The sequence below is a fragment of the Amphibalanus amphitrite genome, unplaced genomic scaffold (assembly GCF_019059575.1).
Source record: "Amphibalanus amphitrite isolate SeventyFive unplaced genomic scaffold, NRLGWU_Aamphi_draft 000270F_arrow, whole genome shotgun sequence".
In the NCBI taxonomy this organism is placed as follows: Eukaryota; Metazoa; Arthropoda; class Thecostraca; order Balanomorpha; family Balanidae; genus Amphibalanus; species Amphibalanus amphitrite.
This window is the reverse complement of record NW_024881765.1, coordinates 17,316-43,457: the sequence shown is the minus strand read 5'-3', so window position 1 is coordinate 43,457 and position 26,142 is coordinate 17,316. Positions and strand designations below refer to the sequence as shown.

The 26,142-nt window shown below is 50.6% G+C and overlaps 1 protein-coding gene across 2 annotated transcripts; it reads right to left on the bottom strand.

The window, feature by feature from the left end:
* Positions 1–204: 204 nt before the first annotated feature.
* LOC122386996 (RNA-binding protein Musashi homolog 2-like) lies at positions 205–24,323 on the bottom strand. Of its 2 annotated transcripts, none has more exons than XM_043376775.1 (3): positions 24,111–24,323; positions 4,238–4,527; positions 205–2,692 (listed from the first exon to the last, which is right to left on the bottom strand). In XM_043376775.1, exons 2-3 carry the CDS (start codon positions 4,520–4,522, stop codon positions 1,802–1,804), a joined length of 1,176 nt encoding a protein of 391 aa, XP_043232710.1. In that variant the 5' UTR covers positions 4,523–4,527; positions 24,111–24,323; the 3' UTR covers positions 205–1,801. The 2 variants fall into 2 exon arrangements, with proteins under 2 accessions (XP_043232710.1, XP_043232709.1); XM_043376774.1 differs by lacking the exon at positions 24,111–24,323 and adding an exon at positions 13,158–13,416.
* Positions 24,324–26,142: the final 1,819 nt, after the last annotated feature.

Genomic DNA, 26,142 nt, shown 5'->3' with positions numbered 1-26,142 from the left:
GCGTCCCCTGTCCTACACCGTCTTCGCCAGAACAGGCGCTACGATCGCCCTTTGTCGGACTCAGACGACTATGTGACTAATATGTCGCATACTGCGACTCGATTGTCTAGGACAAGGCGCCGGACACAACCATCTCAATGTACCGCTACGCCGCCTTCGGCGCTTCACTACAGTGGACCCCAGTTGCCATGGAAACGAGCTGGCGGCAGAAAAACTGTTTATTGCTGAACTACACTGCAGGTTTCACGCACTGAGATAAATTACCGCTGTGCGCGGCACACGCGCTCGACCGAATACTGCAAGGGTGCGACCTAAGGCTCTTCCTGCACTAGATATTTACAATACAAAAGGGTCGCTCTGCACTGGTGGTCTGGTGGTCAGACCAAATTCTAGGCTACCTACTCGTGAACACAGTCTCGACGGGAGATAGACACAGAGTCACGAGTACTGGGAGAGGTCAGGACTCCAGGAGAATTGCCCACAGGCTACAGTCGAGATACAGACACCATGTGATGACCAGGAGGTCAGGTCACAGTGTCAAGGTCAAGGTCAGAAATATTTTCTAGAGAGGCACTGCTACCAGCCTGATTTCACGCATACCTACTGCGAGCCTTTGGTACACGACACTAATCTGGTATAAAACCAAATAAGTCGCATGGCCACGGTATACGCTAAAATACAACACTAGAGCATACCTGCTGAGGAGAAACGAAATAAGAGACAGTGAGAGGAAAATGTAGGATGTAAGGAGTAAAGTGACTGTGAAAACGCTACGTGACGATACACGAATTACTTTCGTCGAAAAATGCTAGAGAATGCTTCATGTGACTATTCGCGGATGGGATATACAAATGCAGCTGCCTGCAAGGAGCTGCAATCTACGAGGACTGAGGTCACATTTGGCACAGAGGGAGCTCTCCACATCCCCAGGTGCCTGAGGTTGTTTTTCACTCCTCAATCTCTTTTTAAACAAACCACCCCTTACTTGGCACATTCCGATAGCTCAGCTAAGCCTCCCGAGCTCACGAGTGGAGGGCGCACCACCCACAGTGCTCAGGCGCCGCTAGGGGTCAATGGGGACATTATTGCCATCAAGAATCAGCACTTCAGCAACAAAGCTCGTCTTACCTGATATGCCGAGCATATCTACCCTGTAGGTGAGGCCGCCGACCGGTCCGCTGTCTCACGGGGACGATTCCTGACCCGGCAGCGGGCGGGCGCCGCGAGACAGAGCGCCAGGTCGGCGCCCTGGACTCTTGGAAGACCTGATTGGGCAAGGAACGCCGAGACATGAGCTCTGCCGCTCATGAGTGGCACGCTACCTTTTTGGGATCCGCGTTCTTGCAGTGGTGAACGCGAATGATATCAAATAAATAACAATAAATAATCCCAAAGAACCTTAAACTAAACTTTTGATTGCACAAGCTCCCTTGCAAGTGATTCCGACGTTTCAGAGTCAGCCAGGTTACTGTTTTGGCCATCTGGCGCCGTTATTTCGCCAGCGCTAGGAACCAGGTAGGCTGGACAAGGCGCGGTGGGGGCGATGTGTTGTACTACGGGTCGGCTGCTACTGAGATCTCCCCGGACACCTGTGATGGGCGCGGCTGGTAGTCCGGCGCTCCGAGAGCCACGCGCAACAAATAACTTAGAGCCCTGAGGAGCGCCGCCGGCTGCGGAGGTGGCGCCGGCCCGACCGGCGGAGGTGATGATGAGCAATGGTTCCGCCTCCCGCCGCCAGGAGCGCTGCCGTCGCCGCCTGCAGGGCGGCCAGCGGCGGCGGCGGCGGCGGGGGAGCCATCTCCTAGCCGGTGTACATGCCGTACAGAGGCGCGGCAGTGCTCCAGTCCAGGCCCTGCAGGCTGGACACATCGATGTTGGTGAATTGGTAGGGCGTGCTGACGGCCGGCTGGAGCGTCGGCAGGTTCTGCAGCGTCGGCAGCGCCCCCTGGCTCTGGAACGCCGCCGAGCTGACCGGCGTCATCGGCGCGGGCATCGCGGTCAGCACCTGTCCCTGCTGCTGGCCCAGCTGCTGGCTGATCAGCTGGCCGGGCTGCTGCTGGTTGATCAGCTGCCCCTGCTGACCGAGCTGCTGCTGAGCTGCCACAGGGACGGAGTACGGCGAGTAGCGGAAACTGGAGAGGGTGGAGAAGGCCGGTCCGCCGGTGGCCGACATCACCCGGCCGTAGTGCTGCTGCAGCGGCGCCAGCGGGCCGCCGCCGCCGGCCGCCGCCGCTGCCGCCGCCGACTGCATCACCGATATCAGCTGCGCCCGCTTGGCCCGCTCCGTCGCCTGAATCGTCTCCTTCGGCTGGGCGTACTTACACTCCACCGTCTTGCTCTTCACCACGTGATGGTGCTTCTTCACGACTCTCGCGCTGTGCTCCTCGTTCTCATAGGTGACAAACGCGAAGCCGCGGTGCCGCTTGGTGTTGTTGTCCATCTGTAGCGAGCACTCCAGCACCTTTCCGAACTGGGAGAAGTACTCCAGCAGCTCCTGTGAGGTCGTCTCTTGGCTGACTCCGCCGACAAACACCTTTCGCGGGATGAGCAGGTCACCGGACGACTTCTGGCCCTTGGGCGTGGCCAACTTGGGGTCGATCTTCTTGCCGTCCAGCATGTGCTCCTCCTGGCTGAGCACCTTGTTCACAGACTCCATGTCGGCGAATGTGACGAAGCCAAAGCCGCGGTTCCGCTGAAATGGGGCGCGCACTGTTGTGAGTTGGAGCAGGACGAGAAAAAGATTTCCATTGGCAAAGGCGGGTCTGACGACTAGCCGACAAAAATGGCACGGAGAGTCCAGCAAGATATGGCTCACGACTAACTACTTACTATATTCCTTCTGCTTTGCTATTTTAAACATTAGACCTAAGAAATAGTCACCTGGGAATAGCTATTATACTTTTAATGAAAAGAGGTGCGCCAAAGCTGTTATCCCACAGAGAAACTCTTCTACGCTACTATGTAGAAATACTTTCAAAACAGGAAATATCACCTCGGTCGGACAGGATGATACATGGTACATAACGGTACTATTTCAAATGAATATTGCCCTGGAATTCTGCAACATCGCAACACAGCCTGTACTAAGCTAACGGGCGATTATTTCACATAGATTTATATTAAACGGAAGCGAAATGCTAAAACTAACGAAAAAATGAACTATGTCAGATGCATACGAGTACGTTATCCGCTGTACTTAAAGGGACCCTCCCACCTTAACATTAGATTTGAGTTGAGGTAGCCAAAATGGGGTCCCTGGCTCACAATTACCGGTTTCGGCACTCACAACATCAAGAAATGCCTTAAATCGGAAATATTGAATTTCAAAATTGCAGCATTTGGATTCAGAGGGGCTAATGCTTTTGAATACCCCTCTGAATGTGTGACGTCAGCGCAGATCTAACGATTTTTAAATGTTTGACTAAAACGTTCCGTAGCACGCGGTGGTATATGCTGCTTTGCGCGCAACAAGTGCCGCACTTTCAGCTGCCAAATTTTCGCTTCCAAATAAAGTCGCTAGTAACAGCGGGGATTCCAAAAAGTAAACAAAAGTAAAAGTCTAATATCTTGAAAACCGGTGAGTATTTTTTGTTGAAACTTGGTAGATATTCGTTTTCGCTCTTTCTGAACCGAGGGACATCACTTTCATGCCAATTCATTAGCTTTTTTGAAGGTGGGAGGGTCCCTTTAAAGGGACCCTCCCACCTTCAAAAAAGTTAATGAATTGGCATGAAAGTGATGTCGCTCGGTTCAGAAAGAGCAAAAACGAATATCTACCAAATTTCATCGAAAAATATTCACCGGTTTTCAAGATATTAGACTTTTACTTTTGTTTACTTTTTGGATCTCCGCTGTTCCTATAGCGACTTTATTTGAAAGTGCGGCATTTGTTGCGCGCAAAGCAGCATATACCACCGCGTGCTACAAAACGTTTTAGTCAAACATTTAACGGACGTTCGAAAGCCTGATGACGTCATCAGATTCCCGTAATGGTTAAGAGATAGGGACCACGCTGGTCCCACCCTGCAAGTAAAGGGAAGAAATTTCTTGAACACCATAAAGCTGCGGGGGTTGCGACCAGGATAAATGGTGGTTTCTGAGTCTGGCCGCAAACTTGGCTATCTCAACTCAAAACTAATGTTAAGGTGGGAGGGTCCCTTTAACAGATGCATATTAAAAATTTCATAACATTTCCAAATGAATGTCATGAACAGCAAGCACCTACTGCACCACTCACGTTGGTCGCCTGGTCTTTGAGCACCATGACATCCAGTATGGTGCCGTACGGCGCGAAGTAGGCCCGCAGTTTCTCCGGCGTGGTCTGGAAGCTGATGCCGCCCACGAAGATCTTGTTGGGCGAGTGGTCCTCGCCGCTGCCGGGACTGGAGCGTGACTCCGACTCGGTGCTATCCCGCCGTTTGCGCGACTCCATCCGACTCGCGGTGGAGGTCACGTGGGAGGGAATGGCCGCCCCGGACGGCGGAGAGACGCCCACCAGGCCACCGGTGACCACCATGGACATACCGTCTGCCGGCAGAGAGAATCGGTCAGTGACGACACGTGAATCGGGTCATTGTGGGAAGGGGTGGTGCAGGAGGAAAAAGACGGTGACTAAAGACGGTTGACAGCTGTATGACGAAGGATGATAAATTAGTTTGCTGAATTCAAGTTCAGTGAGTTAATGGGTAAGCGAATAAGCCTGGCTGTTTGTGGTGATTCAGCAAACACAACGGTGTTTCGAACGTAAAATAAGCCTTCGGTAAGAGTGTATTGGCATTCAGTTGTACCTACCTACGCATGCAGCTTAAATCAACATTTGAAATAAGTCATGAAAGAAACGCAACCTCCCATGCATTATCCACAGACGAACTCCCACGCACAAAGCAGCGTTACGATTCGGACGCTATGCGGCACAGCATCATTCAGGCGCTACTAGTGCTGCCATCTAGGAGCAGCATCAGTCCCCCTGTGCTGCGGCACAGCATACCTGCAGGCGCTCACTGCTGACTATGCCCGGGCAAACGAAAAGGCCGCGCCGAAAGGCATCCTAGCAAAGGCGAGTGCCACTAATTACTATACATCGCAATTTCGCGTTTGTACTAACGCTGTGGCGTTTTGCGTATGATTTTGAGGTTTTTTATTCGACGTTGTATATCATCCAAGCATAATCTGATACAATCTGCTCTAAAACTAGCTGCAATGGTCAGGAGATCCCTTTTCGATGACCAGACGCCAGCATGTCCGGTTATAAGTGCCCATGCAATATGGAGGAGTCTTGATATTGTATCGGCTCAGCACGGGACTGATGACAAAGCCTCACATCCGTGTATAATCAAAATCAGCTATTCATCCCTTATGAGTCAGCCCCAGGCCTACTTTCGCGGCTCGATATGCCGCTCTGCCACCTCACCGATGGCTTCTGGGGCACACTCGAGGTTCGATCAAGTGGTCGATGGGGTCTGACGGGGAAATCCTATCGGCATTATGCCGCTATCACTGCCGATACGGCCGGTTGAGTAGCAATCGGAGCCGGCAGTCACCTCACAGTTGAAGCCTGCACTGACACTCCGGTAGACGGTCGGCTCTCCCAGTTAATTGGGCCGTCACACTTCGCAGTCGTTGACACATCGAGCAGGTATGTGGTGTGATTCTTTTCTGGCTTTTTTGTATTTTGCCGTGGCTATTGTTGATAGTGCAAATGAAATTCTAACATCAAACTTCGCAATCAGAAGAAAGTGTTTGCATTTAAAGTACTGTTTTTAGTAGATAAGCTTATTTATAAAAAAGGCGAAATGTGATTAAATAATTCATCAAAAGAGGATACTTGGTGGCTCCTTGGTTCTGATTACGGAGCGAGCGAAGCGAGCGTAGTCTTTCCTTAGATTAACGGAAATTTCTGAGTATGAGCGGCCGGCCGGCCGGCCGGCCGTGGTCACGCTTTTGCGAGGCCTATATCTCAGCAACCACTTGACCGATTTACATGCGGTAAATTTTGTAGGGTAGCTTCATTCCTTCTACCAAGTATTGGACTATTCCCGATGCATGTGGGTGACCCCTTATGCACGTGCCACGTGCAAAACGAAGAGGTGTCAGTTTTGTAATTGTTGCAATATCTCGGTAACTACTTGGCCGATTGCGCTGAAAGTTGGCATGTAGGTAGGCACCCACTAGGCACTGCATATCCATGTGCCAGAGTTGGGGTGCTGCTGCACGTGCGCACGTGCAGGGGTCGTTTCCAGATCTCGAGAACGGCTCGACCGATTGCGCTCAAATTTGGTACACAGTTAGGGACCGGTTAGTAGGGTGCCGTGCACAAGTCAGTTGGGACCCATTTTGCACGTGCGCACGTGCAGGGTGCCGCTTCCAGATCTCGAGAACGGCTGGGCCGATTGTGCCCAAATTTGGCACATCGCTAGAGACCGGTTAGTAGGGTGCCGTGCACAAGTCAGTTGGAGGTACCCCCTCGCAATTTCGCACGTGCAAGGCCCACCCTCTCGTTCGCTCCGTTAGTCGCCCCAAAAGGCGTTATACTGGTTTATAGGTATGAAGGTCGGACATGCATGAAACGAGCTCTTTTCGTTAAAAGTTGCAAGAAAGCATCAATTCCGTTTCTTCTTGTGATTTAATTAGGCGCTTCATGTGGGTGGTCGCACTCCAAATTCATTCTCCTAAAGCAATTCTTTGACAAGTTTAATGAAAAGTAACCATAAAACAACTTTGCGTGCGTCAATAGTACAAGTATCGATGCTAATTCATATAACAAAGAATGACTCCTTTGTAACTCCAAGAGCAATGTCACCAGTTACCACCTCTGTACCAGTTTCCTATACAGCTGTTTTCCGTCATCGAATTGACCCGGCGGCCAAATTAGGCACCACATTGGCCAGTGCGTCTGATCGCTGGGCCCCATTGGTCCCCACCGGATTCCATTGGGTCCCACAGGGTCCTCCAGGGACCGGCATTTGCCACCAGCCGGCGGAGAGGCCATCCGCTGATGAGAGTGGGTCGTAGAATGGCATCAGCTGGGGAGGGCGGCGGTCACTGGCGCCCTTTGAGCCGCAGAGAGGATAGCGGGGCCGATCTACCGCACCCACAGAGGGTAAACAGGCATCCTTGTCTGAGCCTCAGCTGCAGCAGAGTGGCTAAACAAAAAAGGAACCACCAGCGTCCTTTGAACGTACGAAACAATTGTTTAGTCGTGATCCCAAACTTATCATAAGTCACTTCTAACAGGACAACGTAGCAATAGAATAAAGCATAACCAGTCATATATTTTTTAATTAGATTGGTATTGCTGTATTTGCTGACCCACTCGAGCATATCATTCGGTAAGCCGTCAACAACTGCATCGTCTATCTGACATGCCGACGATAAACTATCATGTCGCTGTTTCGGTGACACCCTAGCGAGGGTGGTGATGGGCTGTCAAACTGTTGGCTTATCAGTGTGTAAGACTGTCAGACTGCCCACCTGTCAAAGGAGGCTCTGCCAGGACGTTTTCTGGTGTTGCACAGGAAAATAAGAAAACAACCTACACAGAAATTGATAAAAAGTAGTTTGGAAACTATACTAAGCAAAAACTATCAGCTGGGTATAAATGAAGCGTTAATAAGTTGTAGTATATGGGTAGTTGTCTACTGTCTATCAAATAAAAGAGCAATTTGGCTAAAACTAAAGCCACGCCAACTGGCCAATTGTAATATGAAGCTATACGACTTTTTTTGGCACAAGCGGTTGTTGACAGTTTTGAAGCGACCATACCTAAAGACCACTGCTGCAGATATGTCAAGCACGTAGGCACCGGTTTGCCTTTGTCCCGCCGGTCACCCGAGTTCCGGTCGACCTCTCGACTCGGTGGTGACAAGGACACCTCGCTGGCACCCTCACCACCTCTCCGTCACCAACACGCAGCGTCCCCGCCAGCGGGCCATCGATAGGCGCCGCCATCAGTCAGGGCCAAAAACCCGCCCCCACCAGTCAGTTATGTCAACCGCAGCCCGCGGGCCTGGCGCGGCGGCGGACCGGGGGTGGCGGGGGCGGGGAGGGCAGAGGGGAGGGTGGCGAGTGACGAGACCGAGTGCGGTCCTCCCTCTCGCCGGCTTATCGTGAGTGGCGGGACACGACTTCACTCAGAGTTGCCCGTCGCAAATGAAGTCTAAGATGGCATACGCCGTATACTGGCGTTACGTATGGGAACGGAGCTTAAAGGAAGGAAGCCCTTCGATCTTTGCTTTCGGTTGGTAATAAAATTGCGGACCAAAAATCAATAGTGACTGATTCATTAAACCGCAACAATGCCATGATATCCCAACAATGTTTTACTATCGCTATCCTTCTGAACTCCTTTCTACCTCTCCTCTCCCTTGCTTGAAAAAGAGACGATCAGTGTCCCTCCTGGGAACACCAGTTCAGCGAGCAAATCGATATGCTACCCCAGAGAGCTCACGGGCCACCCCATCACCATCAGTGGAGCTATTCTGAGTGAAACTGCCGGGCGCAGGTTCCAGAATTGATACCAGTCCAATGAGCAGCCCGGACGGTTATGAAAACCTCTGACTCTCCGTTTCTTTGCATTCACAGTGGGGAGAATTGGGCCAGCATGCGTTGCATTGATGATGCATGCGTGATGTCGTATTAATTCCCGTTATTAAATCAATGGCGTGTCAATACTAACTTGGACCGCAGTCCGAGCAGCACCAATTACTTGCATGCGACGTCAATATCGTGATCACGCTGCGCGCCTAGCCTGTTGAGGATGTCGCTACAATCCAATGAAATGGCCCTTCTAGTCCGACTGAAGTAGCTGCTTTTAATAGCCTTTCAGTAGCTCTCAGGGGATCCATCACATTCTTTAAGTGTCACGCTGTGCTCGAAGACAGTGCGTTATGCGGCGGTATATAGGGCCTTGATGCGGCGACACGGCCAATGCTCAGTCTAAATACGCTATGACATCGGACTCGCGGCCGTTGACCAGTGCTATAATCCTGTCCCAGCGGTCGTCGTACTGTGTCGACAGTTCTACTCATCGTCCCAGGGGTCGTGCTCCAGACAGAGCCACTGGCATGCGCTATTAAGCCCGGCCAAAGCTAACCGGGAGCTGCAGAGCGCCGAGTGCAGGGAAGTCGGCGAGCTATTGGGATGATCCACTTACGTGAGCCAAGATCAATCACTAGTCAGACATTGTGAACAGGCATGTAAGGTACGTTGCTGAGTAGTATCGGTAAGGCACGACAAGCATCACTAACAAAATCAAAGTGAGGCATCAAACATGATACGACGCCTATATGGCATGACATTTGACAGTGCTGACATGTCACAACACTGTGCAACAAAAACACGACACGGTGCATGAAAAAAACTACCATAAAGTGCAGCACACTGGGTAACAAAACGGAAGTTAAGAGGGCGCTAAAGCAGCACATAACCGTTACCCTGTGCCTTATGTCTTATGTCATCATTATGAAATGAGGATATGAGTTATTTGCAGCACATGCTGTCATGTGGTTTGCTTTATTTAAGCTTATCGTTCACACCTCAATCCAATTTGATGCCGTCTACTGAAATGCGACATCAGTTAGATGCAAGAATAACGTAATAATACTTGAATAATCTTAATATTAATGCTCATTCGTCCCGTTCAAAATGTCATTTTCGTGGTGAAATAATGATACCTAAGCACAGCATAAGCTTAATGGGATCCGAAACATCTTATGTGAAAAGCTACTTCTGTTCAGTTTTATCTTCTGTTTCACCCACAGCCTTACAATTGCCAATGACCTCAGTCCCGCATCTTATTCGGAAAGCCCAGCGCTGTGACCTCCTCTGGCCACTTTCCACCGGCTCAACATGTCCACTGGTGATCTCCTCGGCCAAAGCGGCCCACTGGCACCGTCTCGGCTATTGATTTGGCCATTTCTCGGCGGCAATTTGATCTGGTAGCCTTTCCGAGTGACGTCACCGCTGGCCGCCGCCGGCAGCGGCGACACTGGCGGCGCAATGGAGACGGATGCGCCGCAGCCTTTCGGCGCACCGCCCATGGTCAGGGTATCGCCTGGGGGCGGGAGGTGGCCGGTAGGGGTCGGGAGGTCACGCGCCCTGCCCTGAGGCGACGGTGACTGAACGGATGGGCTATCCAAGGGACAATGCTGGGTGGCAGCCGCGAGTGGTCGACGGAAGACGAATGGTCACGTATTGATGTTCGAAGGGCGAGGATGGCCGGCTTGAGGTGTCAAACCAAGCGAGAGGATGTAAGGATGGCGTTGAAGTTGAGGAAGGAGAATTTTGCGCTCGCACGCGACTATCGCAGTTGAGGTCAAAGTCGCAATCAAAATGGTATTCAGCAGGATTTCAATGCATGCAATAAAAATTGAGTATGAATCCATCAAAGTGCGGTGGATGCAATGCTCACGTTTGCAGCCATATATTACTTGCAGCCACTTCGGCCAACCGATTCTCTAGCTTCTCTGTCCGGATACTAAAAATATGTTGGATGCTGTAAATGCCACTTTTTCAATTTCCTTGCCCAACCCTCACATTGTTTTCTCGTCTTGTCCAGGTTGTGACTGCCACAGCCTGCAGCTCGTCCCAGCTGTGTCCGGGTCCCTCAGCTCCAGTGGCTGACACTCTGAGTCGGATCAGCCCTCAGCGCCGCGTGGACCATTTTTCGTCCACAGCCTTCGGTTCTCTGTCAGAGGAGCGTCTGTCCAATAACGCACTGACCGAGGTTCGGACCGACTGGTCGCTGGTTATGGGAAGGACCGGCTGTAGACACAAAACCGTCCGTCACTCGGCGCCTTCTTTGGTGATGGATTAAAGTCGGTGACGCTGATCGGGGCAGCGTTCGACCGAAAAGAACGGTGGAACTGGGAACAGGTGAAGGATGAAACACAATGTCTATAGTCGAGACAGATAAAGGCTGACAATGTGAAGGGAAAGGAAGAGATACATGATAAGCGAAACGACGTGGGAAGGTATTAAAGCTGATATATAGGCATTTGTGGTTGATTTGTGAAAGACGAGAGAATGCTAACCATGACCAGTAATTTGTTACATTTGATTGATTCTCTTCATTTGGCCCAAATGTTTTCATAACTTATGCTTCCTTGATATATTTCAGTTATGCTTCTTTTATGGCCAACCTTTTCACCTCATCTCCTTTTCACCGTCATCGCAGCAGCAGTCATACAGCCGAAACTCCGGAACGAATTCCACCTCCGGAGAACGGCTCGTCGGCTGAAGAATGTCGCGGGATGAGCGCATACAGGGAACGTACGGCCGTCCCGGACCGCCCCTGCCGTGTCACCTCTGTCATTTGACCCCGTTCGCTGCTGGGAGCGTCCTCAACAAACGGGCTCACCCCGCCCCGCCCCCTCCTACCGCAGCGCTCGCCCTGCTCCCGCGGCGCTGTAACCTCCGGTCACATGACCTGGCCGAGACAAACGAGACACTGCGGAGCGTGCAATATCAGAGCTGGGCGTCACCTCCTTCTCTCCCAGCCCAGTCCTCGCCGATACTTTCTCAGACAACCGGCCGGTGAATTCTTTCCAGGCAGAGATGTGCTTCATGGCAGCGCCCTCTCTATTGTTACAGGGTCATTGAACTAGTGGTCGTTGAGCGTGACATACGAGTATACCATTCCATTACAGCTGCAAATGCAAATGAAAAAAGTAAGTACATCTGAAAGGATTGTGAGAAGGGCACTCCATCCGGTCAGCGTGATCCCGGCGTTACGTGACTGGGCGGAGCTTCCGGTCCACCGTCGACCAATCATCATCGAGAGATTCGGGCCGTGACCGACCTGAGATATTGTCCTTTCTCAGCCTTGGTATTCACAACGCAAGGTTGGGATTGGACAATACCCCAGCGGTGTCGCCATCTTCGGTGTCACGGTGCATCACGACATCACGAAACCGTCACGAAGTCACGTCAAGCACGTCTCGGGATCACGACGCTGCAGCAAGTCGAGCGATATCTAGGAAACATCACGGTAGCTCTTCGTGACACCCGGAATGGTGTTTTAACTCCCGTGTGGTAGCGTCAGCGGGGCAGGATGCTGAAACTCACGAACTAACCAAGTCGTGAGGTCACGCTTGGTTTCACGGAATTGAGCTGTGGCTGTCACGATTTCGTGGTAAGCGAGAGTGGCCGGGCTAGAAAACTGGAGAAGCGAACTTCAGCTCGCTGATTCTGCTTTTTGTGCACCAATTTTGTGGGGGTTTAAACGTGGCCATGAAAGAAGTATTATTTAATTAACCATACCTATTGCACAACATTTCGATTTCACTGCATATTTCACTGCGAAAAAAAAAAGATTGCATTGTTATCAATGAGCTGTGACAATGTGTGTGACGGAGCACAATGACCAAGGCAGCGATGAAGTGGCTTTGTTTGATCAGCAAATAGCCAGGAGTCAGGACTGAGGAACTGAGCTGGGGTTATCTGAGCTATTCAGCCGACATGGGACGTCTGAGTCACTGAAATGCAGCCAAAGTTGCTCCTCGGTAAGCTGCACAGTGGTCAATGGCCATAGGTGAATGAGTGGTGTCAGCGGGACTCTGTCTTCAGAGATGTGATGCAAGCGCATTCAAAATGAGAGGGGGTTTGGGTTAAGCACCATATCCAGTGGACCAATTGCTACCCAGAGCTCTCACGCTGTTCCAAGCGGCTAGGCAGCGGCAATATGCCACTTGCCTTGCCCGTAAATTGAACCTGGATAGCTGAATCTAGAGGCAAGGAACTTACCCCTAGACTTGAATGCTCCCCTTCAAAATGGGAGCCCCAGGCCAAACATTAGGCATTACCAGACCAGGGAGAGAAGACCACTGATCCTGAGCACACACTAGGAAGTTTGGACACAAAAACGGGGACGACGGTGAAAACAGGGCGCCTGGGGCGATTTGATCAAGGTTCGTGAAATTTACACGTGACGTTTAGGATGTAGAAGACCCACGGAGGGGGAGAAGCTCCAAATGTCACGTGACTAATATGCCCTGCGGCGCCCTGTTTTCACCGGCGTCCAAAAACGGGACGTTTATATTTGTGTTAGTAATAACCGCCGATGTTTTCTGCCTGGGGTGTATGCTGTGTGTCAAGCTTGTATTGGCCCTGCGACAGGCCCACAACCCATCCCCAGCGCCCCACCAACGCAGCCAACTGACCTGTCTCATACCGCCGGAGGTCTCCTCTATACCGGTCACCCCCGGCCCTGTAACGTCGTCTCCGGTCCACGCCCATGTCGCACTCAACTCACTACACTTCACATCTACACCTCGTACGTATAACACCGACACAACAACTGACCACTGCTGTTAGACAGGCACTCTCACTTAGTGAGACGCTGCGCCGCAGCACTGAACTGACACGACACTACCCCCAGCCGGACAGGCGACCTCACCGGGCTGCTTCCAGCTGCTGACTGGACTCGAGGAGTCCGGTCGGTGCCCCCGGGCCGCCCTGGAGAGGGGAGGGGACGAGTGGCCCGGGGCCGAGGGGTGAGATAAGGCCAGTCCGGGGTTCGAGTTGGGCCTTTGGGCAAAATGGGCACCGTGATGAGGAAGCGATTACGACTGCCTCTTGTGAAAATGAAGACGAACAGAATACAATGAAACAGTAACCGTCACATCACGAGACTATTTATACTCACGAGGTAAGAATGACGATTTATTTGAAATCTTTGGAATTTTAGTTATTAAACGAACTCAAAGTTGTGCCCAGACAATGCTGCTAGACCCACTGCTTGCTAGTTGGTTTCCCTTGAAGTCATCAGAGCAGACCCAGTCTCTCAATTAGGTGCCGGACAGGCGGCCTCGCCCTGTGCGGAGCCTGGCCCGCCTGCTGCACCCATGCAACTTGATGCAGCTCATCTCATCTGCACTCGGCGCGTCACGTGACAGTACTACTCAAGGGGAGGGGCTAGCGGGGGGGGGGGTGATTGGATTACTGAGCAGTGAGCATTCACCGGATAGCAACTCTAATGAGTAGTGTGTGCTGTTTACTCGGAAATAGCACCACGGTTGCTGGGTTCGTTAACAGTCATAATTGAGCCATATGTGCAGAACTTTCGTTGAGACTATTGTTGACCAAAAGATGATCGATTTACATAAAAAATGCTTATCAGAGCAGACTGGTTTTTGATTCACCTTTTTTGGATCGATTAAATCATTGATTCATTTGATTTTTGTTTGATTCAATCACCGTTTGATTCCTTCAAGAAATGTGGTGAATCGTTTCCTTTTGATTCAGAGAATCAAAAAACAATAAAAGGAATGATTCACGTTTGATTCAGCCAAATTTTTTTTGAATGATTCTTTTTTGATTCAATTAAGAAATAAAATATACAAAATGTCACGGATACTATTGTATTTGTTGTGTTCTTTTTGTTGTCATGTGATGGCAGTAGTGTTAATATTTGTTGATAATGAACTATGTTCGTTCACTTCAATTTTTTTTTAAGTTCATGAATCATTAATTTTTTTGATTCAATCAACCCTGATTCCCAATGCGTTTGATTCAATCATGGCTTGTGAATCAAACAATCCTGACGGTGAATCAAACCTTTTTGATTCAAAAAATTTTGTTTGATTCAATCCAATCGATTCAATCACAGATGAATCAAACACCAGTCTGTATCAGAGGCTGTGATACCCGTTTAAATGTTCTTCTGAACTGAACCTGACGTTTCTACCGCCAAATACAGATAAAGTAAATCCCGTTAGGTTAGGTAGGGTTATACCTATTGAAATGTATTACTAAATTCAAAAGTAAATAAGTAAAATGGGTAGGCAAAAAGTAAGTATAGTCAATTGCCGCGGTCAACACATCAGTCATCTCAATTGCCACATAATCAAGCCAAGGACGTTATATAACTACATACCGCTCTGATAATGCCCCGATACATGCTTCCATCGGGCTCAATACGGCAGTGGGTCGATCATATCCCGACGGTCTCTGTAATAAAGTCCCGGTCAGGTGCCCCGATCAGGTGCCCCTCCCCTGCCTGGGGTCAATATATCGACTCCCTAGGGTCGGCCGGTGCATCGGGCCAGTCCTGTCTGTCGATGTAACATGGCTCCGACTACCGCTCGACTCTGACTAGATTCGGATTATGCCATGATTTGTTTGCGAATCCATCCCGATTCGAAACTGCATAGTGCATAAGGCACTCCGAATGGACTTGGTGTGTTGGACTGACTTCGCCTGTCTATGTGGCTCTAACTAATTCAACTAGACGATGAATGATTATTTGACACCATTTCTACTTCAACCACACCCCATGACTTTGCCCCGATCCGACCCTATTTGGAATCTGACAAGACTCTGACTGGGCTCTGTGATCGGCGTCCGCGATTAGTTTTCGCCGGTGGTAACGACAGGGCAAGTCCGACCCGCTGACTGGTAAAAACCCGACCCGGTAACCACAAACCAGCCCCTGGAGGCGGCGCTGCAAACAAAAACTGGCACCGAGACCCAGCGCAGCGGTGCTGACTGGCAAAGTAGCTAGGCGTGAGTGGCAGTGGTAATCGATGGTCACTTGAGAGAAATCTATGTGACTTGTCGCTACCTTGTTAATTGCTTCTCTCTCTCTCTCTCTCTCTCTCTCTCTCTCTCTCTCTCTCTCTCTCTCTCTCTCTCTCTCTCTCTCTCTCTCTCTCTCTCTCTCTCTCTCTCCTCTCTCTCTCTCTCTCTCTCCTCTCTCTCTCTCTCTCTCTCTCTCTCTCTCTCTCTCTCTCTCTCTCTCTCTCTCTCTCTCTCTCTCTCTCTCTCTCTCTCTCTCTCTCTCTCTCTCTCTCTCTCTCTCTCTTCTTCCTTTTTCTTTATATTTTTCACTGTTTTCTCTCCATTTGCTGCTTCTCTTCTTCGTTGAATAATGTATTGCTACCTATTTTTGCTTAGCGAATGGCCGTGGATAATGAATAATGCTAAATGTTGCTGATAAATAAAAAAGTAAAAAAAAATCCCATTTATTTGTCTTGTAATAACTTCGCTGCTTTCGGAATAAGCCTAACAAATTCAGCGTCTTTGCATAGGACATTAACGCAATTACTTACGGAACGTTTTCCTATTCATTATCGCCCAAAGAACGTCTGAGCCAGTGCGGGTTGTTGCCTTTGATAACGGAACATAATTATGCAAATCCGACAGTAATGAACCTAAAAGTAATCTGAGCCCCAGACCGGAAGAGGAAGCTTTACGACCTGAGGGCCATCCATTGCGGTCTGTTCTTTGGACTAAATGGTAGGTAAGCCGCATCTGTTGTGCTCCACTACGTGATTTCCTTTACCGGATATTGTGTCTCAATGGCTGCGTAAAAGTAATCGTGACTGACTGTTCCCCCTTCTGTCAAACAAAATAGTTAGAGCTCGTCGGTGAGTGTCACCAAACGATCGGGATATACATATAACTACATAAATCCATATCGCATGGCCATTTTATTTGGTCCTTCATTCAATAAACCAGCATCGTATTAACCATTTTATTATCCATCATCCTGTGGAATCCATCCTGTGGAATCCATTCTATCACTGAGCGTGACGTTGATACGAGATTCACTCCCCCATTGGCGTCACTTGCAGGGCAATAAACAGTTGGCCCATCCCATAACTCGGGGCGGTGAAACATCCCCTTCCGTGTGTCGTTGCATTCGGTGTGAAAATCCGACGGAACGGCCGGGCCGTGTCGCCAGAGAGAGGCTCATCCCAGCCGTCACAGTCGAAACGGATGGGAACGGACGGCAGCCCGACTGTGAACGGGTAACGACAATCGATGGCGGATCGGCCCACCATTTTAGAGGGACACAGCGCCGCCGCGGAGGGGCAGAACTCCGCCGCGGGGGCAGCGGAACTCCGCCACGGGGGCAGCGGAACTCGGCTGGGGAGGGAGCGGAATTCCACCGCGGAGGGAGTGCAACTCCGCACTCCGCCGGGGGGGGGGGGGGCGGAACTCCGCCGTCCTGCCCGCCCGATTGGACGGGCCCGCGCGGAAATGATGTGGCTGACTCACGATGGAAGGTATCACATAAACTGGCGACTGATCAGGTGACGTGGTGAATGGTGATGGATCTACATTCTACATACCTACGTGGCGCTGGTGTTCGGTATCGGATGGGCAGTGGCGCAGCCAGGGGGGGTCAGAGGGTCAGCTGACCCCCCCGAAATTTCTGTCAGGGGCCCGCTCGAGAGAGAGAGAGAGAGAGAGAGAGAGAGAGAGAGAGAGAGAGAGAGAGAGAGGAGAGAGAGAGAGAGAGAGAGAGAGAGAGAGGGAGGGAGGAGAGAGGGAGACCCTAATCTAATCGGACGAGCCCGCTTCGAGAAATGCCTACTGGGACACCACGGGTGAGGGGTCGGCCTGGGCCCCAGGTGGACGGGGCCCGGGCCCCCGGGAGAACGGGCCCGGGCCCCTGGGAGAACGGGCCCGGGCCTCCTTGGTGGATAGGGCCCGGGCCCCCGTGGATGGGTCCGGGCCCCGGGAGAACGGGCCCCGGGCCCCGGGTGGACGGGGCCCGGACCCCCGGTTGGATGGGGCCCGGGCCCCCGGGAGATTGGAGAACGGACCCGGGCCTCCCGGAGAACGGGCCCGGGTCCCTGGGAGAATGGGCCCGAGCCCCCTGGGTGGATGGGGCCCGGGACCCCGTGGATGGGTCCGGGCCCCCGGGTGGATGTGGCCCGGGCCCCCGGGAGAACGGGCCCCGGGCCCCGGGTGGACGCCGGACCCCCGGGTGAATGGGGCCCGGCCCCCGGGTGAATGGGGCCCGGCCCCCGGATGAATGGGGCCCGGGCCCCCTAGTGGACGGGGCCCGGCCCCCCTGGTGGACGGGGCCCGGAGCCCCAGGTGGACGTGGCTCGGGCCCCCGTGTGGATAGGGCCCGGGCCCCTGGTTGAATGGGGCCCGCTAGGGTGACTCGCTTGCTCCCCAAAGCGAATAAGGGGTATTTTCGATCGGTGGGCGTTTGGCTGGTCTTGTGTCCGTGGGTTATGTATCCAATTCGGTTGATTGCTTTTTGACGGCTAAGCATTTTGGTTTGGGAAAAAATATCCATTGCATCGAGGTGCTCGTGTCTGATAAGCATGCGTTCTACTATAGAACATGTCATGTGTAGTTTATAACAAAGGTTGACGTAGGTTATTGAAAAATGATAGCGATCGATGAATTACTTTGTAGAGGTTTGCAACATTTATATTTTTAAGAATACTGTTGCTCGTCATGCAAAAGCGATGATTGGATTTTGGACAAAATTAAATGTTCTTTCCAACTATGCCATTTTCAACTGTCAAACGTACCAGGTTATGCAGTAAAACCCATGTAATTAAGTAAGTCATTAACAAATACCATTCTCTCCAGCGATTTGTTCTGCACCTTGTTTTTGATCAATTAGCTGTTCACAATTTTTCCATGAGAGGCGGTACCTTTCTTTTGCCAACAGGCGTTGTTTGAACCCGCTCCGTCAAACAGTCACCCGAAAATAGCATTAAGTCCCAAATCTGTCCGAAACGTAAATTTTCCAGCATAAGTGCCCTCACGGGTGCACATGGCGCGTGCCATCCCTGCACCGCACACCATTCGATAGTCCTTTCGATTCTCTACACGATACTGTGTTCCCCGTGCCGATTGGGCCCACGGTTACCGAGATACTGCATGGGTACCGGACCAGTGTCTGGCATATTTAGCCATTTTCGCCCGATTTTGCAAGCCGATTTATACATGTAAAGTCCATGACGCGAATTTGCACTTTTTGAGCACGCGCCATGTGCTCGCTATCGATCCGATCGAGCTGAGACCCTCAAAGGCACGTTGCCCATCCTTGATCTATAAGTTGCGCAAATTTCAGCGCACTTGGCGCAACGGTCGGGCCCTTACCCCGCGCTAAGTAACACCATGCCGGGACCACGATAGCAGACAGAATCTACGTCACCACATCACCACGCCACAACAAACCCGGCCCAAGGCAAGAGTATGCATTTAGGCCAGGTCGGGTCAGGTCAGGTCAGGTCAACCAATAGGAGTCCTGCCGGGTATTCGTAGTACCTACGTGTCAGCCGCCTCTGGCAGCTTCGTAACATGTTACGAAGGCACCAAAACTACTTCGTAAATGTTCAAATGGTTGTTAAATTCGGATTCAGCTCCAAAAACTAGCCTGGAAACATGTATAATTCGAAGAAAGTACCGAGGTCATCATAGGTAATGAATGACCTGACCTGACCTTCAGGTGACCTTGACATCCACCCTAATGCATGGGAGCAGCATCAACTCACTGTTGTTTGAATGCTTGAAACCACGAAAGACTGCAAACGCGCGGCTAATGCGAGCCGGCATACGCCGAATCGCGATTCTGGCCAAACATGGTCTCGGAAAGTAGGTCACAGGTCAAAGGTCATTTGGGTCAGGGTCATGAAATTTCTAGGGTAGGGTAGAACTGATCAACGCGAGGGTACTGAAAGTTTGGTCGTGATCGGCTGCTTCTTACGCGAGTTATTTGCGAAAACCCTTAGGGGGTTGCATCATCCCCTCCCCTGTGCCGGCGAGGGTTAAAACTTCTTGTGAGCGAATTCACGTAATGAAGAAGAATAAATCACAATCTACTACAGCAGCCAATAGATGACTTAGGAGTTAGGACAGGCACATGGGACTGCTTAAATCTTGTCCGACAGAAGCAGGCAACAGTTCCGTTTGCATATATGCTATGCATATTGCGGAAGGGGCACATTTCGCCCTCGAAAGATACGAATTCATACGTCATAGTAACATATTTCTGTCATGGTCAATTCGCGTAGAAATTGAACACTGGGTGATTACCGAGCTATTGTTCTATGAAAATTTTCCGATTCAAACTCGCTCAGGGTTATCGTACAGGTAAAGGGGGCCCGCTCAGCAGAATGCGTATGTAATATGGAAAGATTCTGAAAAATGGGTGGGGGGCCCGCACACTAGGGGGCCCGCTTTGGAGGCGATGACCCCCCCGAAACGAAATCCTGGCTGCGCCACTGCGGATGGGAGAAGCAGGCAGAAGCTGCGAAGCTAGTCCGTCGGTTTATTTTTAAAGAGTAAAATAAGCTTACCATATCAGTAAAGGCTTTTAGAACAGCAATTCTTAAGTTCAATCAGATCAGTATTTAGGTGGGAGCAGCTGCTATGCATATTGCATAATGCACATTAGGTATAGTGTAGCGTCTGGATACACTACATACATACATACTGCGCATGCTAGCTGACCGATATCGTTCACCTTACGATTTCTCCGTCATGACCACTCGCGGTATCGGCAGCGGCGGTCCCCTGGTCGGGACCAGGTGCATCCCAGCTTTATGGCGCCAATTACAGCGGTTGGCGCCAGAAAAATTACCCACAGAACTAATGACCCAGATAACAAAGTATCCACTATGTCGCCGTGCAGTGGCGCGCTGAGAGGAATCCTCTATTTCACAGCGAGCCAGATTTTTAATGCCGCAGTCGGCTCGCCGAAATTCGAGGAGCTTGATGTTTTGTTTAGCTGGGCGTCGGTCGGCTGCAGTGGAATAGTCATAGGGGAACAAAAACATATCACTGTTTTAAACACGTCAGAAACACTCATTTTCCAGTTCAAATGTGTTTAGCTGCTTCTAACGGCGCAAAAACACCTTCAGGCATCCAAAATGCTACTTTTATTACAGGAAAAGAGTGTAAGAAATCAAAATCCGGCACTTGCAGAAATTCAGCTCATTTTCTAGGCCAAGTCGTCATTTTCATGCATCTATTGTTATCAGAATAAGACGCCATTTCCATACCCATTCGCTCAGTCGAATTCACGCTCGCGCACCAAGTGGCTAGCTATGCAGCTGAATGCAAATTAACGACAGCCAACGCCTCCCGCAATTCCACATTGAAGTCACTGGACCGTGATCACGGCCACAGATGGAGTCGCCAGAGAAGAGAGGTGGTCATCGTTTCATTATCGGGCGGTGTCGTTACGTCATCGGAGCGGAGCGACAGAACCGACGGAGTGAGAGGTGCTCCCATCACACCGATGCGGAACGGGAATGTCTGGCCCCCTACCCCCTCGCGGAAGGGCCATGGAGGGGAGGGGAGAAGTCGGCCAACGTGACAATGGGAGAGCGAATAGAAAAGGTCGGCATGGATCAACTGTTAAACGGAAGAGAAACTTTGGGTATGTTCATGGTTGAGAAGTACGTGTGTGTCACATCCCAGGATAGCTGCGACCGAAGGATGTTGAATTGCTGTTATACTTTAATTTTAATCACTATTTTTAAATTTACATATTGTTTATCACATATTCAATAATATAACCAGTTATTAAATAGGAATCATTTAGTCATCTGCCCGTACCCGAATCTGGACATTCCACGGATTACGGAACATTGCTGATAAATAGGCGCTAGGGGATCGTGTTAGGTGCCTTCATGATGTATTCAATGCTCGTGCCATCGTTTTTAGTTAAATTATGACAAAAGCACACCAGAGGGCCGGAGAACTACAAATTTTAACAATCCACAACGTACGATTGCCCGCTGGTTTCAGGCAAGCTAGCAGCATCTCCTCCAAATAGAGCAACATGACATCTCTGCACTCCCGAGTGGGCCCAGATACGGAAGCTTCATCTTGCGCTGTCGAGTTGCGACCAATTCGGTGCCGAGCCCCGCGGACTTGTGGCGTCGGCCTAAGTAATGTTGCACTGACACAGGACATCAGTTACGGAGATGGTTCCTCTCCAGAATTTAGCTGCACAACGTCTTTGGAGCAGAGAAAAGGATTCAAGGCTCGTTGGACATGCACACTATTAAAAAGCTGCATCGTTTTGCTCGTTTACCCGAGAAAGTGATAAAATTGCAATGACACGAGGAAGGGGTACGTGATTTTGCGACAGGCTTTTTCAACGGGTATTTGGATGGGACCTTTTTGCGTAGGTAGGTACTACGAAAGAGAGTTATCAATAAACATCACGCTTAGTAATATCGGACAGTGTTACATGTTTGTTTTGATTGCTACAAACCATTCAAATAAAGACCATCCTCAATTTTGTTAACTTTGCTGCACTTTTCATTTAACATTAAGATACTGCTCATGATTATGGCAATGGCTAAGGACAAATGTTTCTTGAACCAGTATTATAACCTTGCGCTCCTAGCTGTTATTGTGAAATCAAAGCTGGATTACTCAAGCAATTTAGATGATTTCTCATGCAACCATTCATATTAACCCGGCAGTTGCTGGGGTATTTCGCCACCCACCGTTTGCTGGGGGGGGGGGGCGTTAAACGCCCCCAGCCGATAACTCGAGAACCAATGGGCGCAGCGAAACGCACGAGGCGGCAAACGAAAGAGCGCGACGAGACGCTTCAGATGAGTACTTTAAAGTTGAATTTTGAGGTCACAGGTCGGGTCAAGGTCAGGTCAAACACCTGAAATCGGGCTTTCAGTAGCATGGACTTCAGGACTTCGCAATGGGCGCCTCTCGCCATAAACTCTGTGAAAACGGTGCACAATCCATCTTATAAGGCCTACAAGAGTGTCAGCTCCATGTAGGGGTCAGTCAAGCATAAGTCAGGGTCAAGGTCAGGTCAACCGGGTAGGCACATATCCCCGAAAATCAAAACTGATATTCGCAGCCTGTGACACATGTTTTATAGGTAATTTGGGGCGTAGAACACGATGGTGACATTCATTTTATCATATGTGTACGTGTTTGGCTCAAAAAGTTCAATTTAAGAAATTCATGTATCATGGTCGTGAAGTAGTCACGAAAAATTGCCAAGATTCAGTTCAAGATTATGGAAAATGCGGAAAGATAATCAATAATCGAAGATAGCCATTTGATTGATCATGGTATTGGCCGTCTAATGGAGTTTACGGCATGTCTGTATGTCTATTCTGTGATTTCATATGATTTTTTGAACATATGCCGTTTTTGGTCCAAAACTCAGAAATCATGACGTCACTAAAACCTCGATATCTCAAAAATTTTCCGACCGATTTTTTTGAAACTTTGTCACAATAAACTTCAATCAATTCCCTACAGGTACCCGAAATTTGGCGCGCCTGCGGCGCGCCGTTTTTATGCTATGGCCCGGCGAAAAAAGTGGGGGCGTTTAACGCCCCCCCCAGCAACTCGCGGGTTAAGCGGTATTTAAGAAATCGTGGCAAACCTCACGGGACGAGACCAGTTAAGCTCATATCAATAAGTACAAATGCACAACGGGAAAATCCCTGAAGTCATTTTTAAATAGAACTTGCGTTACTTGCAACTTGCAACTTGCATTAGGTACGTTGCTAAATGGAAATCAAGACAAGCCAGTCCCTACGTCACAAATCACGATGGTGACGTGTGATTTCGTGTTATCGCTAATGGCAAGATTTCATTGGTGGTAGACGCTGACAAGTGACATATATAGATAACACAGTTGTTATTGTCACATGGATGTCTTCTAAGCTCAAGTTCATACTAAACACGAGTTAACCTAATTTACCTTCTCCATTTCTCAGTTTTCAGTCACCTGTCCCCTGTCCCCTGTCCGCAGTCCCCTGTACCCTCTCCCCTGTCCCCTGTCCCTTGTCTGCAGTTCCCAGTCCTCAGGCCCAGCATGCATTCCCCAGTCTCCAGTCCCCAGTCTCCAGCTACCAGCCTGCAGTCCCCAGTTTCCACTCCCCAGTTTCCAGTTCCCGGTTTCCAGTCCCCAGTTTCCAGTTCCCTGTCCCCTGTCTCCCCACTCCCCTGTCCCCTGTCCCCACTCCCCTGTCCGCAGTTCCCTGTCCCCTGTCCGCAGTTCCCTGTCCCCTGTCCCCTGTCCCCTCTCCTCTGTCCGCAGCTCCCAGTCCTCAGGCCCCAGTCTCCAGTCCCCAGTCTCCAGTCACCAGTCCCCAGCCGCTTCCCCTGTCTCTTGCCCCGGCTCCCCTGTCCCTTGTCCCCAGTCCTCAGTTCCAAGTCTCCAGCTCCCAGTCTCCAGTCCCCTGTCTCCAGTCACCTCTCCCTGTTTCCTGTCCGAGTCCTCAGTCCCTGCTCCACTGTCCCTAGACCCCAGTCCCCAGTCTTCAGTCTCCGGGCCTTTAGTCTCCAGTCTCTAGTCTCCAATCACCAGTCACTAGTAAGCGCCTCTAGGTCCCCAACCATCATAAATGATCTCTCACCGTGATCCCAAGTCTTTCAAGACCGGTGTCGGCTTCTGGCGCCTCCTTGATGCTCAAACGCTGTGCCGCCCACCTTCCTCGAGCCGTCCTCAGTCTGCTGCGACCTTCCCTTGGGTCAGGTCAGCTCGGTGACCCGTGTCACTTCACGTGACCCGCGTTCGTCGCGCGCTCGGCCGTGGCCCCACCGCTCCGTGCGCCCGGTCGTCGGTCACTGGCCGGCGTGCGTCGGTCTCCTCCTCCGCGAGGACCGAAGCGTCGCCGCCGACGAGCCGCTGAGCTGCGCATGGCTCCGAACCGCTCTAGTAATCCCCGCCGGCAGTGGAGACGGGACGGTTTGCGGGGACCGGGCGCGGCTCCATTTTCGCGGCTTTCTGCGTGCGATCGATAGGTGAGGCGCTCGGAACTAATGCACGATGCATGACGGAGGGCCGCGAGCGCACGAGCGCGCGAGTCCGCGCCGCCTCGCCGCGCCGCGCCGCGCGGTTATATAGCAGTCTTATAGCCCGGGTGAGGGAAATGAGGGGAGGAGTGGTAGATGCTGACGAGATGTAATCAGAAGACGCTAAGAAATTAGTAGAAGCGAAATTACGCAGTCAGTAGACAGATAATGAACTGAAGTGTGGAAAATATTCAGATTTTGTCTTCGTTGGTTTTTTGTTACGCACCTTGATGATTGAAAGGAGTCGAGTGTCGACTAAAGCATCTTTGACAAGAACACTCCAGCTGCACGCTTCTGATAAACCAGTATTCAAGTTTGAAGCTTAAACGAAAAGCCTGCCAATCAACTCTCTGTATGAATAAAAAAGATGTGTAAAACGGCGGCAAAGCAGCTAGCAGACCCATACCTCGCATGTCCGTTTAACGCCTATCAGGCTGTGAAACGGGTCATTGTAGCATACACAACGTCAAATGTTCCACGCGATTGCGATGTTTTTTTTCAAATAGCGTTCTGTACATTTTGTAAGCCAAAAATGTCAAAAGCGATTGTAGGTTTTTGTAGCCATTGGACTGATCCCGATTTCGGCTAGCTGTCTTACGATCATCGTATACAGAGCTTTGGATGCAGACGGTCAATTCAGTCATTTATAAAGTTTTGTCGTACTAAACTGCCAGCCGTGTCTCCACTCGCACAGTTTTTCTAGACATTCCATTGCATTATGTGAGAACAATCAGAGGCGGATCCAGCTCAGAGTTTTTTTTTTTTGGGGGGGGGCAAACCATAACAATTTATCGATTCTTTCCATGCATCGTCCATAGGCGTAATGTTAAAATTATGCCGTTGGGGGGGGCAAATGCCCATTTCCCCCCCCCCCTGGATCCGCCACTGAGAACAATAAACATATTCAACTATTACCTAACCTAAAAATGAGAAAGACGATTTCAGAAGTTCCAAGCCGCATGTTGGAAGAGAAAAGAAACAAACGGCTGGATAGGAAACGGATTTGGATAGGACGTTAGGGTCCAGAACTCTTCTCTGATGTTATCTTCCGCTCTCTGGCAGTGTAACCTTTGGTCTCTTTAAATCACGAGATGAGCCCCATCACTGAGTTCAGTCGCTATTTATTTACCCGAATACGGCACGGGTTCGACGCCACCAGTCCTTTATTTGTCCCTGGTGAGACAAACCACAGACACAAAACTCGTCCGGTAGGGAAATGGCGCCGTTTTTTGGGGTCCACAAATACCGAGTGGACATCCAGTACCATCTTGGATTCACAGTGCGTCGGACGCAGAATCTGGCAGTATATCTCAGGCAGCGAGAAACATCACATTCCCCGCGCAGACTGGCTGAACTCGCACCCGGCCAGGCGCACTGACAAATGTCGGTTATCCGGCAGATGAGAGACCCCGTCCTATTGAGAACGTGGCGAGAAAAACAATGACGCCATTAAACAGCAGCGCATTACAGTTGGAAGCGATCGACAACATAGCGATCGATGATATTACGATCAGCGACATCCCGATCAACGACATCGCGGTCGACGCGCATGGCTGATCGCCAGCCGACACAGCCCCTGCGAGAACAGTAGCC

What these genes read in the sequence shown, in the direction of transcription:
- LOC122386996 (XM_043376774.1), bottom strand. Translation starts at nt 13,233, where the DNA reads ATGGGCGTGGACCGGAGACGACGTTACAGGGCCGGGGGTGACCGGTAT. An exon ending in CCTCCGGCGGTATGAGACAG is followed by an intron (nt 4,528 to 13,157) that starts GTCAGTTGGCTG and finishes CTCTGCCGGCAG; the next exon opens with ACGGTATGTCCATGGTGGTC. An exon ending in TCAAAGACCAGGCGACCAAC is followed by an intron (nt 2,693 to 4,237) that starts GTGAGTGGTGCA and finishes GCCCCATTTCAG; the next exon opens with CGGAACCGCGGCTTTGGCTT.